Source organism: Dicentrarchus labrax, unplaced genomic scaffold (genome assembly GCF_905237075.1).
Source record: "Dicentrarchus labrax unplaced genomic scaffold, dlabrax2021, whole genome shotgun sequence".
NCBI lineage: Eukaryota > Metazoa > Chordata > Actinopteri > Moronidae > Dicentrarchus > Dicentrarchus labrax.
The window spans coordinates 30811039-30827590 of record NW_026136704.1 but is presented as its reverse complement, the minus strand read 5'-3'; the positions used below and the strand labels follow the sequence as shown (position 1 = coordinate 30827590).

The following is a 16552-nucleotide window of genomic DNA, read 5'->3' as shown; positions in this document are numbered from 1 at the left end:
ACAAAGTAACTCGAAATAATACAAAAGAAGTACTAAGTCAAAATAATTTGAAAGTTTCTCATTATTTTTGAGATACTAAGTCACATTTCTTTCATCACATTAGAAAATGAGCTTCCAAAGGTTCAACACAACAACAATGTTGTGGTAGTTAAAGCTCCAGCGTGTAACCTTGAAGAGGATCTATTGGCAGAAATGGAATATAGCTACTATTCATAGGGATGTATTCACTTGTGTATAATCACCTGAATTTAGGAATCACTGTGTTTTCATCTACAGGTTGCTTCCATGGAGTCCGCCATGTTGAATCGCCATGTTGCTACAGTAGCCCAGAAGGGACAAACCAAACACTGGCTGCAGATAGGGGCCTTTGTAACTGTATAGTCGTGTCTAAAGCCTAAATTTCCCTTTAATCTATACTGCTGTAGGCCATTTATTTATATTATCTTTTATCTTTTACACCATGCCACTACCTCCTATTGTGACTGGTGAAATGTTCCATATCAATCACATCTGTATATAAACACCTGTTTATAGTGAACATACAAGTCTTATTCCACTTTTCTGTTTCATTTTATTTTTTATTTAATGTGTATTTGTTTTTATCTGTTGTGCTGTATCTGGAGCTGCTGCAGTAAGTGAGTTCCCCCAATGTGGGATCAATAAAGTCTATCTTTTTTAATTAAAACTAGACATTAGGGGCCAAACACTAACTGAAACAATATTGCGTTCCTACAAAACAAACTAGTAGTCTTTGTCAATTTAATATAATTTATCAACAGAACAATGACAAATACCCATGTTTTAATAAAAGGAAAAATACATATAAAACGTGTATTTAATGTTTAACAGTATAACGTTTACGTGTCTTTTTGTTATGCTTTTATTTTATACTAACAAACCTTCCTCCTCCGGTTTCATTGCGCACATTTTACAGCAACTTGACGCAGCTGCGAGAAGTTGGGAGGACCAGGGAGGGCAGAGCGAGAAATGCCCAGAATTCAGTGCGATAGACCATCAAAAACATTTCAAAATGGTTTTGGTTTTTATTCGTCCAGTGTTTCCACAATAAACTACGACACTGAACATCCTGAGATCCCTCTTCACCAGTCTCCCACAGTCTAACGTTGGTGTGAACGACGGATCCAAACTGATGTTTTATTGTATCATGATTTTTTTTTGTTTATAGACACAGTTTAAAGAGAGAAAGTATCAATAATGAGTCTCTTCTGAGCTCCGGAGCCGCTGCATGCTGCGCAGATAGTCACGCTGCCCAGGAGGATGCTGCCTTTAGGGACTGTTGGAAATAAATCACAATGAGAGAAAGAAGTCCCCCCAGTGCTCTCCAGTAAATCCCACAGGCCAGCTGTTTACTCTAAGATGAATCAATTCAATCGAGGGTTGAGAGTTGTCAACATTATCACATCAGGATTTCGACTTCACAGATAAACCAGCTTTATTTATGTGTCTTTAGCTGCCCAATGGTGGATTTCTACTGATTTCCAACATCTGAACGTTGAATTTATGCGAAGGAGACTGATGAATTAAATTCCAACACATTAATGGTGTCAACTGAAGTCATGAGCTGACAGTTGTATCAAAGGATTGTCCTGCTGTGGCTGAAAACCCATGCCTACACTCAACCAGCCTCTCACAGGAGTGGAAAGCCCGTTTTAAGCACGGCTGAGCCACTTGTGCTGACTTGCCCACAGCCGCTGCTGTAACTGACATATTTGCCACAGGGAGACAAAACAGACGTTAGTTGACACAGTTTCTTCTTAAGTTAATTGGTTTTACTGCTCACCAACACCAGTTACAAGCTCAGCCTTTGGAGCTGAAGTGGGAGGAAAAGTAGTGAACACAGTACAGCCGGGACTGATTGATAAACCATCACTCAAACAATAAGCCCTGATATGTAATATATATATATATATATATATATATAAACCACCAAGGCACTAGCAGTAGAACAGAGGCCTTTCTCATTTCTCTCCTCTGTGACACGAGGAGAGGAGGCGAGGAGGAGAGGAGACGAGGATGTACAAACTGGGAAATGAGAAAGGCCTCAGGAGCTCTTTATAGAACTATATTTCCTTAGAACATCGGTTCGCAACCTTTTAGCTTAATGATCCCTTAAAATGAAGAAATCTGAGTTTGTGAGCAGTAACGAGGGATTCTGTCTTAGGTTGTTAAATATATATACACACACATATTTATCTCAGTTCGGATACATTTTATTTTTATCTATCTATCTATCTATCTATCTATCTATCTATCTATCTATCTATCTATCTATCTATCTATCTATCTATCTACATAGACAGTATTCTTATGAAATCGTTATTTTAAATTCAACATTATTCAACATTAAAAAGCTAAACTTTAAGGAAAATATATATAGTATATATACTAAATATAATACTTTTCTTTGCATTTTTACATTGTGTTTATTTTTTGTTTCTTCCTTTACTGCTACTTTTCTATAGTTTGTCCTATTTTATTGTTTATATTCTATTCTAATTTAAATATCTGAATATTTGAATATCTGTTTGTACATCATCTATGTGTGTAACGATGCAGTTACAGTGCAATCCTGTGTTGTATAATTACAAAATAAAGTAAAAAACCTTGAATAAGTCTTTGATTGTCTTTGTATGGTCTCACTGAGACTTTTTATATGTGTTATATATGTTATATATGTTTTATTATGTACGTATGTTTTGTTGTGAGTGGACTCAGCTAATGGGAATCAAAGGATAAAGAAAGTAAAGAAAGAATAACTTAATAAGGTTGTACTTTAAACACTGGAAGTCGAGAACACAATGTGCTCGTCATTGATGTGGTTTTAATCTCAAGAGGCCTGTTTTTTTTTATTTTTTACAGCTGACAATAAACTGATGTTGCTTTCTTCAGTTTTCCTGATTTTCTGCATTTCAGCATCATGTTTAGTAATTAGTCTAAAACTAAATGAATTAACCGTCTATGTGCAGACTTGGGGAGTGACAGATTACATCTACTCTAACTGTAATCAGGATACAAAATAAAGGTCACTGTAATCCATTAGTTACAGAGAAAGAGACCTGATCAGATTACAGTTACATTTAGATTACAATATGGGGATTATTAGCTGGATTACAATTTTAAAATACGTGAATTCTTCTTAATAAAATAATCTTATCAGGTTTTATTGTTCTGTTGTCTTATATCAATGCTTCTCATCAATATTTCTCTTCTCTTGTCTTTTTTGCGTATTTGTTGTAAAATCTAAAGGTAACGGGAAGTAATCAAGTTACTTTAATACTGTGATACTTGGATTAGGTTATGACAACATCGTTTTAAAGAGGTAATTAGGCGAAAAGTACACACTCACGAGCTGCATTTGAAGGCGGCACCGATGCTGTAAAATCCGAGCTGTCGCTTTGCACCTGAAGGCATCTGTTTTTAAAGACAGGCGGAAGGAGTTTTCTCTCTTACAGGAAGAAGAATCGAAAGCTGTGTTTGTTGTTTCATCTGTTGAATGTCTGCTCTGCCACATCATTCAGCGCCGGGTCTGGAAAACACCTAAAAGTTACCTGTTTACAGCCGAAGCTGTGTAAACGCAGCCATGACACTTTCATTGTAGCAGGAGAAAGACCGGAAGGTAAGTTCAAGTTCATTATCCAGTTTTATTAGAAATTGTAATTAACTAACGTGACTATTATCTTAAAGGCGACACTTTCGGTTTCCCCCTGGAAACAACCGGTCTGTGTTTAACTGGTGAACAGCGTTAAAGTGAAGTTAATGTTAATTAAAAGTGATGGTAAAGTCTATTTTTGTTTCTTCTTCTTATATTATTCTTTGTTTTCTGATCAGTCACAAGTTAAACTAACCTCTAAAGTCTAAATAATATAAAAAATATAATGAATATATAGTATTAAGTGAAGAAAATGCTTCTATCTGACTGCAAACATCCAACAACAGCTGCACAAAGGAGCCTGTTGGTGTGGTGGGAAGAGTCACGAGTTGTTTTCAGCCTTGGTTTTTATAAATAAGCACATGTTCAACCATCTAGGAATTCCTAGAGGCACACGAGCCAGAAGTGGGGATGACTGGTTGGTGACCACAACATTAGGCAAACAACCATCAGGAAAAAACATTAAAGATTACTTAAAGTTCCCCTCCAGCCAGAAGTCAGTTTTCTTCTTGTTCGTACAGTCCGATGTTTGATCTTCACTGTGCAGAATGATGTCTGTGCAGAGTTTAACACTAGAAGGATGTTTTCACATTTATCTGCTGAGCCTGGAAAGTTTCTCTGTGCTGATCTGATTTTTAAGAGGCGGGGCCTGCGAGCATGATTTGTGACATCACAAATAGTTTGAAGGTCAATAGACTCTTTAAGAGTTTAAAGTGGACGAGCAGCAGGAGGCGGTGACAGCAGCCTTCTGACAATACACAGGAAGCCACCAAATGTTTACGTCCCGTTGGATCATCTTTAGGCTGCCTGTAGTTTGCAGACCACGTTTTGATACGTAGATAAACTTTATTACTATTATCAACCACACAGGATGTGTTTGTTAACAGATTTCACTGCACGACATGAGACTAGAAACAGCTACAGTCTGGAGTTAAATATTAAAATCACACAGAAAATTAGGAAAACGTGGTGTTTGTGATTGAAACTAAGAGCCAATCAGCGTTTCCCATCATGCCCTGGGTCTTGCAGTCGGTGGAGAGCAACTATGGCGTCCGGCTCTAAAAGCTGGGGCCGTCTCGATCTCTTGAGGTTACCGTTGACCACAAGCGCATGACGTCGGAGCAAGTCGGCATTTGGTCAGACACAAATCTAACCAGCATGCACGTCAGACGACGGACCTTGAATGACCACAGTTTGAAAACCACTGGAGGAGGAGACAGAGAGAGGGAACGACTAGATTACGTTTAAGGGTTTTAATGTGGAAAATATACTTAGGAAAAAACACCAGACACACATTAGTGATCTTTAGGCTTTGAGCTGAGGTTACATTGGGAAACATTTAAGCACTATTGGCCATTGCAGCTTGACGTTTTAGGAATAGGATGCAAGTAAGAAGCTAGGAATCGAATTAGATTATATAAACAGACTCAACCAGAGTTTCAGGAATATTATATCAATGCAAACATACCTGGTGAGAAGTTACACCACCTATCAGTTGTTCACAGTTTTTGGTTGCGTATCAAGCAATACACGTATTGTAAATGGGGAAAAATCAAATGTTAAAGGTCACAAGTATTGTGTTTTCAGGAACCATGTTTTGAAGCTAGAGTGATAATACAGAAGAGAAACGTTAAATAAGGAAATATTGTTATTGGTGAAACGTGAGAGATGGAACCAATAACAAAAAGATTTCCCATCATTGAATTTATATTATAACATGTTGATTTAAGTCTATAAACACAAGATTAAGACTGTACTCTTAATCTCATACTAACAAAGTAATGCCTCGTTCAGGCTGGATTAACTGTAAAGTTGCTGTAAGCAAGTTGCTGAAAAAACCAGCCACCAGACCGGTAAACTTTGTCTGTGTAGAACTTTTTCACAGCAGCCTTTTTGACATGAAATGGTCGGGTAAACACAGGTGTTACCAATAATACTAATTAAGGCTCCAGTTCCATTTAGTGTAGCAGCCAACATGCACAATAGCAGCAGACTGACTCTGTTTGACCTGAGTGGAACAGAACCATAAAGCCTTAATTTACTCTACTATTTCACATCAGAGAGACTGCTGTGAAAAAGGTCTATTGTCTCCTGTACTTTACCCGCCTCTTTGGCAAGTTGCCACACGCTGTTCACCTGACACCTTGCTTTGCATTCACAAATTAAATTTGCCTGGCAAAAAGGCAAAAGGCCCTTCAGACAGTGCGGAGTGTAATAATGTCGAATGAATCTAAAAGTCTCTCTTGATTTCTGCGTCCACAGGTCGGGAGTTGTTCTTTATGTGCTGCAGGTAGCAGAAGAGCGGTGAGATGGCCATCGCCCACGTGGCTACAGAGTACGTGTTCAGCGACTTTCTGCTGAAGGACCAGAGCCAGGCTCGATACCGCAGCGTCCGAACTGAGCTGGCTGTGGACAAGATAGTGACATGTGTGGCAGTGGGCCTGCCGCTGCTCCTCATCTCTCTGGCCTTCGCTCAAGAAGTTTCAGTTGGTGAGTCGGAGGAGATGGAGTCAGGGCGGGAGTCAGGGCGGGAGTCAGGGCGGGAGCCAGGGCGGGAGTCAAGACCACAGAGTCTCTTCCAAGACCAAAACAGGTCTAGTTCAGATCTAGTCCCTCGCGTCCTGGAGAACCTGGAAAACAGCTGACCAATATTCATGGACAACACATGAAAAAGTTGAATATCCAGGAAAATCTTGATTTGTGTGTCTAATTTCATTATTGGATGCACATTACAGTTTAATATAGAGGGTTATCTCAGCCAGTAACATGTTGTTTTTATCAATTAATGAAACAGAAATATAAACTGTTATGCTGTAGAATGTAACTGTTATTTAAGGGAGAGCCGGGTTCAGTATGTCAGAAGCTACACATTATTAATAATAATGTATATATATACATAATATATAACGATAGCCAGGTTTTTGGATTAGATTTGCTTTTTAGGAAAAAAGTGTCACAGTCTCATGAGCGCAGACATCAACTGATGATGATTATCTTAAAATGCCAGATGTCTATCTATGAAACGTTGAAACAAGACCAAGAAATAAATAAACAACAGTAAGAGGAGGTAGCAGTAAACGTAAGGTTGTGCCTGTGTACTGAAATGTTTCTGTAACACTTGTCCTTTAATTACAGTGACACAATGTCAGGAAGACAAAGAGATTTTTTCATGAATGTTTTCTTAAATCTGGAGAACAGGATTTGTAGACCATGACAGAACACAGCACACATTTTACTCTGAGTGGGAACCTTGTCTAGACTTATTACAGGAATGAGGAATAATAAAAGCTGCTCTTATTGTGAACAACCTGACCTTACATAACCTTAAAAGCTTCAAACTGATTATAATCCTGCCATCAGAGCAGCGTCAGTGCGAACCAGTCAACTGGCTGATCTGGTCTTTAAAATGTTAAAAATCGGTTTAATTTTTCCCTCTTTCACTTTCTGTCTCTCTGTTTCTCTCAGGTGCTCAGATCAGCTGTTTTGCGCCTTCTAACTTCTCCTGGAGGCAGGCGGCCTATGTGGACTCATACTGCTGGGCAGCCGTACATACACACACTCTACCTCTGTGGCTGCACAAGGTACACACACACACACACACGCACACACACGCACAGGGTTACAATATTCAAATACGTAATTAGACATTAGTTGATGACTGAAACTTGCCCACACACATACCAAATGGGAAAATGCTTTGTAACACACCTTCTACAATAAGACGTGCTCAGACTTTGCTACTGTTGGAACAGACAGTGTTTTAATGAGTCATCATATCAGGCAGTCTTAATATAGGTATAACTAAACGTTAGGAAAACGTCTGACAGTAATTTTCTTAAGAATTTACAAAACATTTAACAGGAAAATTTAAGTCTTTACAGGATTCTTTACAGAGTAAGGAGTCAGTGTGTTAAATCATTAAAATGTGAGTTTTTCTCTGTATGTTGTGTGATTTCCTTGTATGGTGTATTTAATTAAAAGTAGAAGGTGAAATGTCAATCATCCACAGGCAGCTTTTGTTTGTGTTTGTAGGGTGTGGTTGAGAATATCAATGGGTGTGTGTCTCTTTACCTTTTTATATTGATCACTGTAGTGTCACTAGCAGTGGGGCACATAGCACATTAAAATGTTCTTTAGTGACACTTCTTTAGTGTTGCTGCCACACAAACATCTGTAGGATTCAAGTTACACTCCGCATGTCACATTTTATTGAATGAGAGAATAGCAGAGTTGATACTATTTGCTATATGAAGCGTCTCTGTTTTTATTTATCAGACACAACTACATTGCTACGTCTAAAATACAATTACTACTGCACTATTATAAGGGCTGGTCCGCTACCAAATGTGACCAGATGCAGTCGGACATCCGGGTGTATTTGACATATTGACATACTATGTACTGGGACATGCTGAATATTTTTCTGGAGTACTAAATGGTATGGTAGTATGGGTATTGGAACGCACCCCTATTCCATACTAAATATCTTTACTATAGATAGTGTCTGTTGTTGAACACCCCTGTCCTGTCTCCTCTCTCCAGTTCTTTCCCTACATTTTGTTGCTGGTGGCGGTGATGATGTACACCCCCGCGTTGTTCTGGAGATTTTCTGCGGCGCCCCTCATGCAGTCGGACCTCAGCTTCATCATGGAGGAGTTGGACCGGTGTTACAACCGTGCTGTCACTCTGGCCAAACGCATGGCCACCTCAGGACTGCCCACCTCTGACAGGTACAGCAGGACCCCTGACATCAACACAGAAAAAGAGTTATCTCTAAATCAACTCAGGGCTCACTCCAACCTGTTGAGAGGTGCACTCTCATACCTCTTAAAACATCCTGCGTATTTAATGGAAACAGTTGGCACAGCCTGAATAGCTTTAGTCTATTATTATTATTATTATTATTATTATTATTATTATTATTTTGTGTTTTAAAAAAAACAGCACTACCCTTACCCCCACCAGCATATAAAAAAAAAAAATGTGAATTTTTAATTTTTTTTTAGAAAAAAAAAAAATAAAAAAAAATAAATTTAAAAATTTATTTTTTTTTTTTTGAAAAAAAAAACACACCACCCCTTTTTAATAAAAAATATTTTTTTTTTTTTTTAACATTTTTCAAACAACAAAATCTTTTTTTTTTTGAAGGGGGGGGGGGGGGGGGGGGAGGAGGGGTACAAAAAAAAACAAAAAAAACAAAAAAAAAAAAAAAAAAAAAAAAAAAAATAATAAATTATTCTGTAATAAGATACTTTGGAGGGCACTAATCACGCTTCATTAAACTTAAAGACACAGTGACATTTACACTTCCTGGGACAATAAAATAATTCACATCAAATAGTAATTAAAAATGTTACCAATGACATTATCAATTAGTATCATTGGTAACACCTGTGTTTATCCTACTGCTTTAATGTCAAAATGGCTGCTGTGAAAAAGGTTGACCTAATCCTGCACTAGTAAGTGTAGACATAAAATCGAACAAATAAATCCATCACAGATTTGTAATAATTGGATCTCTGCCCGTAATGACACAGATCACACCAGTAGTAGGAGAGTTCTACCTGAACATTTGATTTATTATTATATTTATTTATGTCACATGCAAAATGGATTGAACTGATTAGAATAACAAAATTATTAATCTCACATTTTAGCATTCAAAATCACACTGCAAGAGGGAACCGAAGTTAGACTTTAAGACAAGGTGATAAATGTGTTAATGATTTACAGGGACTTCTGAAGAAGATGATACATGTAGATAATTTTTTTTTTTATTTGCCCTATATGAGAACACCTCTTCTGATCTCCTTTACTTTCAATTTCGACTGGTTTTATTTGAACCCATTTTCTTTTATCTTGCACTTGCACTTCCTGTGTATATATGTGTGTGTGTGTGTGTGTGTGTGTGTGTGTGTATATATATATATATATATACACACACACACACACACATATATATAAAGCTTTTTCCTACTGTATTCCTACTGAATACCAGGTGATCACTTTGATGTTGCCATAGTTCTTTATCTCATCAATGAATTCACTGTTCTTTCTTTCTCTGCTCCTGTATTCTCTCGTCCAGCGACCCGACCGAGGGCTGTTTCAATTACCCGCTGGTGGAGAAGTTTCTGATGACTAAGCGTTGCTCGCGGGTGCTGCTGTTTTACTACCTGCTGTGTCGCGGCCTCACTCTGATCACCCTGGTGTGTGCCTGCGTCTACTTGGGCTACTACCTCCGCCTGGCCTCTGTCACAGACGAGTTTGGCTGCTCGCTGCGTGTCGGCCTGCTCGCCTCCGACCCGAGCGTCCCCGACAAGGTGCAGTGCAAGCTCATCGCTGTGGGAGTCTTCTCTCTGCTGAGGTATTTGTCTGTGCAGCACACCGTTTGGTTATGATAGAAACTGACTGAGCTTAATGTGCAGTTCATCCAGTATAGGTTGGGAGGGTCAGTCTGTTTGTTTTACTGTTTCCAGCCTTGTGAACTTGGTCGTGTTCATCTCACTGGTTCCTGTGGTGATCTACGCCAGCCTCCGTCCCCTCTTGTGCCATGGATACGCCCACTTCCTGGAAACCTACCAATCACTGCCCACCGTGGGTGTCCTGCCCTCCCCCGCCGGCAAATGGGATGATCTCTCTCTGTATCTGCTCTTCCTGGAGGAGAACGTCAGCGAACTGAAGTCCTACAAATACATCAAGGTGTGTTTGTGTGCCACTCTTACTACATGAACTATATTTACTGTTCTCCAGTTTGTTTGAGTGTGAAACTGCTGCTCTATAAAGTGTCGTCACAATAAGTAGTGTCCTTGATGCAGTGCAGTATGACAGAGTTATAGAGGGAGTAGTGAATGTGGGAACGAGGGACTGATTTCTAACAGATATTTTTCTGTCTCTAGTTTATTTTACTGCTGAGTTGATAAACCATAAAAGTGATTAAAGCACAATAACAATGTACATTTAGAAACTAAACCAGATTATATGTTTTTATTTCTGATGTTAGGTGTTGGAGTGGTTGAGGAAACGAGGCGACTGCTCCGGAGAAAACTTTGACGCCATAGGTCTGCTGCAGACTCTCTGTCTGGTGAAGATGGACAGTGTTGACGGGAATAAACTTGCCGGTGCCGCAGGGAAACAAGATCAAGTAAAAACGAATGCAGCTGACTCGGCCGGCAGCCCCACGGTGACCAACGCTGGAGCAAATAACAGCTGCAACCGTCCAAACTCAGCAGCTGATAACGGCAGCAAGATGGAGACCGAGATGAAAGGTGAGTAGAGAGAGGGACTCACTATATTCTGTTTAAAATTTAAATTAGGAAATTCATTACTATAGTTTAGCATTGTTCTGTCTTTATGTATTATCCTTTTACACATTATATAAAGTAATTTAAGTTTCTCTGAGAATGAGACAGGACACAAACATACAAATGGACACTCATCCACATCCTTCTCAGCGCAGAGTGATCATCTACATTCAGTTTAACCACCTTTAGTTTTTTATAAAGTATAAAGTTTTAACTATATTGTATATACTTGTTATATTCCAGATTTCTATTATATTTATGTCTTATATTTTATTTTATTATAGTACTTGCTGTTTGCTCTACATTCCTCTGTGCTGCTGTGCCTAACTTTGATTTCTGCTACGGGGGATCAATAAAGGAACATCTTATCTTATCTTATCTTATCTTATCTTATCTTATCTTATCTTAAGCAGGGCTGCCCAAAGTGGGGCCCGCAGGCCAAAGTTGGACTACCATAGGGTTCAGTTTAGCCCCCCCAGATGTTTCTAGTGAAAAACTATTTTAAAATAATTTAGAAAAGTATAATATACACTTGTGTGTCAGTATTATTTGACCTTGTTGTTTTAATGAAATATGGAAGGAAGTATGAGCAATGACAGGAAACAGAGAGTTAGAGGTCGAGGTTTGTAGGCCACCAAAGAGCGATAGTGACAATTAACTCAAGCCCACAAAACCTGCTGTGGGCTGGAGTTGCTGAGAATGCATTTGAGTTTCACTTTCTGATTTACTTCTTGTTTTTACTCTGAGAATGGGCATTATCTAATATCCTAAATACAATGAAATATCCTTTACACAGGCTGGTAGGTGGATGTTGTCGCCAGTGGACAGAGCCAGACTAGCTGTTCCCCTTGTACTTTCGATACAATCGAATAATAGTAATAGTCAAATCTAAATTTAGGTTCTGCCCAGTTACTTCTGGGAAATTATGTCATCAGACTACCTAAAGAAAAGTTGTGAGTGTCGGCATGTGATACATATTTACATCTTTATGCCATTATCAGTCATGTTTGATTATCTGTGACTATTTAAAGTAAAAGCAGTACAGAGTATGCAGTAGGTGTTGTTGCAGTACAAGAAGTTGTTTACTGCCTAAACCAGTGGGATATTTAAGGTTTGGGTGCCACGGGAGGTTAGAGCTTAACAGGTTTTCTTTTAGTCCACCCCTCATTTAAAAAGCATCCACCGTAGATTACGATACAGAAAAGTCTCAGTGACATAAAGAAGATCAGTGGATTTTCTTCCCCATTGTTTCATCTGTGCAGTCTTGGGTTGAAAGTCTGATTGTAAATCTGTTTTTTTTTTTATAGCTTCTGTACTTTCGATACAATCGAATAATAGTATTGTATCATTTTAAACACTTGCTATTGGAGAAGTATCAATACTTTTGACAACCTTAAAATATACTTGAATTGACTTGGTGCAGTAGTTAGGGGTCACTGAGTGGGTTGTAGGGGGTCCCCAGCAAAAGGAGGACTATACTATTATTATCACATTTTTTATCACAAGGGAAGAAATTGTTTTGGCAATTTTGATTGATTGATATAGTGATCCTAGTTTGATCATTGATTGGATATGAAGACTTTATTAAATAGACAAAAATCCTGTCAAATCTAAAAGAAAAAAACCCCAATAATAATTCAGTAACATGTAAAATGTTGTATTTATTTTCAGAGCTCACTCCCTTGCTGCCAGGAAACAGCGACACGACAGAAGGTAAAAATAGCGAAGGAGGGACTGTCCGGCAGCGGGCAATGTGATTGGCTCCTGGCACGCCTATGGAGACCTGGACAGAGCAGTTATTGTGTGTGTGTGTGTGTGTGTGTGTGGGGGGGGGGATAACTTCACTACACCCACAACTCATGACCTTCCTGTCCTGATGGAGGGATAAAAGGTGTAGCACCATCGCGGGTGTCATCAAAGTTCAAACTTCTCTGCATCGACGTGGGATTCACAAATTAAAGGTTGTTGATGCCGTACTTTGAATTATATCACTGGAAGGTGTCTGTAGAGTAAAAGTCCTGCTGGTACAGATTTCAGTAAATGATTGAATTGGTTGAACCATTAAAGTCGAATCTAAATTTAGGTTCTGCCCAGTGACTTCTGGGAAATTATGTCATTAGACTACCTAAAGAAAAGTTGTGAGTGTCGGCATGTGATACATATTTACATCTTTATGCCATTATCAGTCATGATTGATTATCTGTGACTATTTAAAGTAAAAGCAGTACAGAGTATGCAGTAGGTGTTGTTGCAGTACAAGAAGTTGTTTACTGCCTAAACCAGTGGGATATTTAAGGTTTGGGTGCCGCGGGAGGTTAGAGCTTAACAGGTTTTCTTTTAGTCCACCCCTCATTTAAAAAGCATCCACCGTAGATTACGACCGCTTCAACTTTAAATTTAAATTAGAGGATGAAATTGTCAAAATTGCAGCTGTGGTTTTCATTAAAGCTGCTGTAGGTAATTTATATGAAAATAATTAGTTGACATTTTTGCTGAAACTTTCACTTTATCCTGACAGAAGTACATGAGAGAAAAATCTGGTTCCTCTGGTTCCTCTGAATGCAAGAATCCACCGGGTAAATGAACGAAAACAACCAATCAGAGCAGAGAAAGACTGTTGATTGTTGAGTCAGCCCCGTGGATTCTTCAAATGCCATTAGGAGCTTTAGATCGAGCCAGAGGAACCTGATAGTGAACATTTCAGCCATAATGACAAAAAGTTATTCTTATAAAAGTGAGCTTTAAAGAGGAGGAGAGGTTTTTATTTGCACTGTCATTGTGGGAGAATGTAACTTTTATGAGATTGTCAATCACATTTCAAGACAACTTCAAGGTTGTAAAGGCGAATACTACTCAATGAGGAGTTAATTCTTCATTATTCTCTTGTTTTTTTAGTCTAGGAAGTGATTTGACAGGGCAGCTAAAACATTAACCTATTGGTCAAAGATGTCACAGCACAGTTTTAGGTGTTAAACTCTGGTCTTTTTCAGTGGAGGGTTCTCAGTTGTTGCAGCCATTGATGGGATTATACAGAAAATATGTGAATTCCTAAATTGTTTTGGCATTCGCCCGTAAGACCTGGATGTGTCTCATTCATGTGGACTGGAGAGTTCTTTCATGTGTTCATTTATAGGTTTTACACATCAGGTTGCAGCCAACAGTTCAGTACAACAGTCGTTCATTTAAAGCAGTGGTTCTCAAATGGGGGTACGCGTAACCCTGGGGGCACGTGAAGGCACTCCAGAGGGTATGTGAGACTTTAAAATATACATATATTTTAAAAAGTAGCATCCATGCAAAAATCCTTTAAAAATAATTATTTAAGTTCATAAAATGAATTTTATATTATTAAGTATTTGCAATAAATTTAGTCATGGATAATTAACATTTAAAATGTTTGAAATAGTTTTTCGTTCAAATGTTTGAATTTTGTATGTGTTTATCAGCTCCAAAGTTTAATAAATCAGACACTGATGGCACAGTGCTCTGTTTTTTAAGTTTTTTTTTTCAACCAAAAATGCTTTGCGCTGGTGAGGGGGTACTTGGCTGAAAAAATATTTCACAGGGGTTACATCACTGAAAAAAGGTTGAGAACCACTGATTTAAAGGACCAGTGTGTAGGAATTACAGATTACCTCCCCTTCCAAGGAGGAGAAACATACACTGGCCAGGAAACTGGGAAGAGCCTCTCTATAGCCATTATTAAGGTAACAAAACCACGATTCTTATTGTCAGGTGATTGTACACCAATGGAAACATACCTATGGATATTATAATCCTGAATCTTACACACTGGACCTTTTTTTTATGACATCTGTCTATTTTTCAACAAAAACGGTACAAGGCGTTCACTGCTTAATGTTTAATAAATGCATAATTTCTCCAAAATGTCAGTAATTTATAGTTTGTATAAAGGTTTTTTCAGATGTTTGGATGTCTCCGCCTGGAATTAAACGTGCTATGCTTGCTTGGGAATCTCAGGGATAAAATCATCTCACTACATTATTGATTATCAGTGTTTACTTCAGACCTGCCACTGCCTGTATGTGTAATGCACTGAGTTGAACATTTGAATTTATTGTCATGGAACTGCTGTGGTAAAATCTCTGTACTCTACTTTAGTGTTGTGTGAAGTTTTCTGCTGCTGTGCATGTGATGACTAAATGTTATTGGTGCCCCATTTCTGTGCAATGAGGAACTTTTATCAACGTAAAGTTTGGAAAACAAACAGCTTGTTGTCTTGTTGTGATAAGAACAAACGTTTCTAGTGTTTTTTAAATTTCTCAACTGACATTTTGATGCTTAAAACTGCCATTTATCATGTTTTTGATATGTTGTTGTTAATTATTTCCCAAAAATAAATGTAGTAAACATTACCACTGAGTTTGATGATGTCTGATTATTGTATGTGGGGTAAAGGTTTATAGTTTTACTGTCGGGTGGGTCTTTATGCGGGAGGAAGAAGATATTAAAGTATTTGATCAAGATGTATTAAAAACAGCACATATAACACTGTAACAGATTACACACAGAAATATATAACATGAATAAAATAAAAATCATCAAGGATGAAAAACATAAAGCCAGCAAGCTTCTTTCCACTGTGGTCCTCTAACACTTAACATAAGATGGAAGAACAACAGGACAGCGAGCAAACATAATCAACATAAATATCAGATGCCGCGGTAACTACAGTATGTAAACATGCTCCTCTCCCAGTTTCCCTCCTCCACTCTGGACTCTCTGAGGCAGAAAGGGGTGCAGGTCAGAGTCCTGCAGGTCAGAGTCCTGCAAGCAGAGAAGGCGGTGGCTGAATACAACAATCTGGTTGTGCAGGCCGGGCGCCAAGGTGGGCCGGGCCTTCCACGGTACCTGCAGATGATGTGATCATTTGTTTTGTTTTCCACAGGAAGACGGTGGAAGGGGCTCCTATTTATAATATAGATACAAGTGCAGGCAAAATACAAACAACTTGGATCAAGACACATTTTAAGATTGATTGATTGTTTTTCAGCTTCTTAAATGTGAATATTTTCTGAATTCTTTAGTCCTCTACAGTTTACAGTGATCGTTACTCAAAATAAATAGTTTATTATTATTTTCAAAAGTAATTTTATTACTTTACTTATTCTTCCCTGCCTACAGTAATTAGTTACACTACTAGTTATTTTACTATTCTGCTCCCACAAAATTGGCCCCTTTCTCAACAAAATTCAGACTTAAGACAATTAAAATCCAGTTTAGTTTGTTAAAAATCAAAGTAATGTTAATGTTTACATCTTCCAAGCTAGTTTCCTCCACAATTACCAAAATAAATCCAAGGATGTGATTTGATTGTTGGATTTAAAATCAGTAAGGAGTGCCAACAAAAGTAATGTTGTAACTAATTATTGTTTGTGGTAATTGTAATATTACTGAAATGTATTAGTAATAAGTTACACTACTAGTTACTGGGGAAAGTAATGTTATTACTAGTAATACCTCACTGCGCAACACTAGTCCTCTATGACCATAAAGTAAATAGTTTTGGGTTGTGGACAAAAGTCAATTAATCAATTATTTGTCAACTATTACATTCAAC

At 38.1% G+C, this 16552-nt stretch overlaps 1 protein-coding gene across 1 annotated transcript; it reads left to right on the top strand.

The window, feature by feature from the left end:
* Nucleotides 1–3466: 3466 nt before the first annotated feature.
* Nucleotides 3467–15347, top strand: LOC127362636 (pannexin-1). The gene is made up of 8 exons (XM_051398632.1): nucleotides 3467–3637; nucleotides 5933–6160; nucleotides 7136–7251; nucleotides 8213–8400; nucleotides 9756–10034; nucleotides 10147–10369; nucleotides 10671–10935; nucleotides 12643–15347. Exons 2-8 carry the CDS (start codon nucleotides 5980–5982, stop codon nucleotides 12726–12728), a joined length of 1338 nt encoding a protein of 445 aa, XP_051254592.1. The 5' UTR covers nucleotides 3467–3637; nucleotides 5933–5979; the 3' UTR covers nucleotides 12729–15347.
* The last annotated feature ends 1205 nt before the right edge of the window (nucleotides 15348–16552 follow it).

Bases quoted from the DNA above. Each gene is read 5' to 3' on its own strand.
- LOC127362636 (XM_051398632.1), top strand. From the start codon at position 5,980: ATGGCCATCGCCCACGTGGCTACAGAGTACGTGTTCAGCGACTTTCTG. The intron at 7,252-8,212 runs GTACACACACAC...TCCTCTCTCCAG, and splicing joins TACCTCTGTGGCTGCACAAG to TTCTTTCCCTACATTTTGTT. The intron at 8,401-9,755 runs GTACAGCAGGAC...TCTCTCGTCCAG, and splicing joins GGACTGCCCACCTCTGACAG to CGACCCGACCGAGGGCTGTT.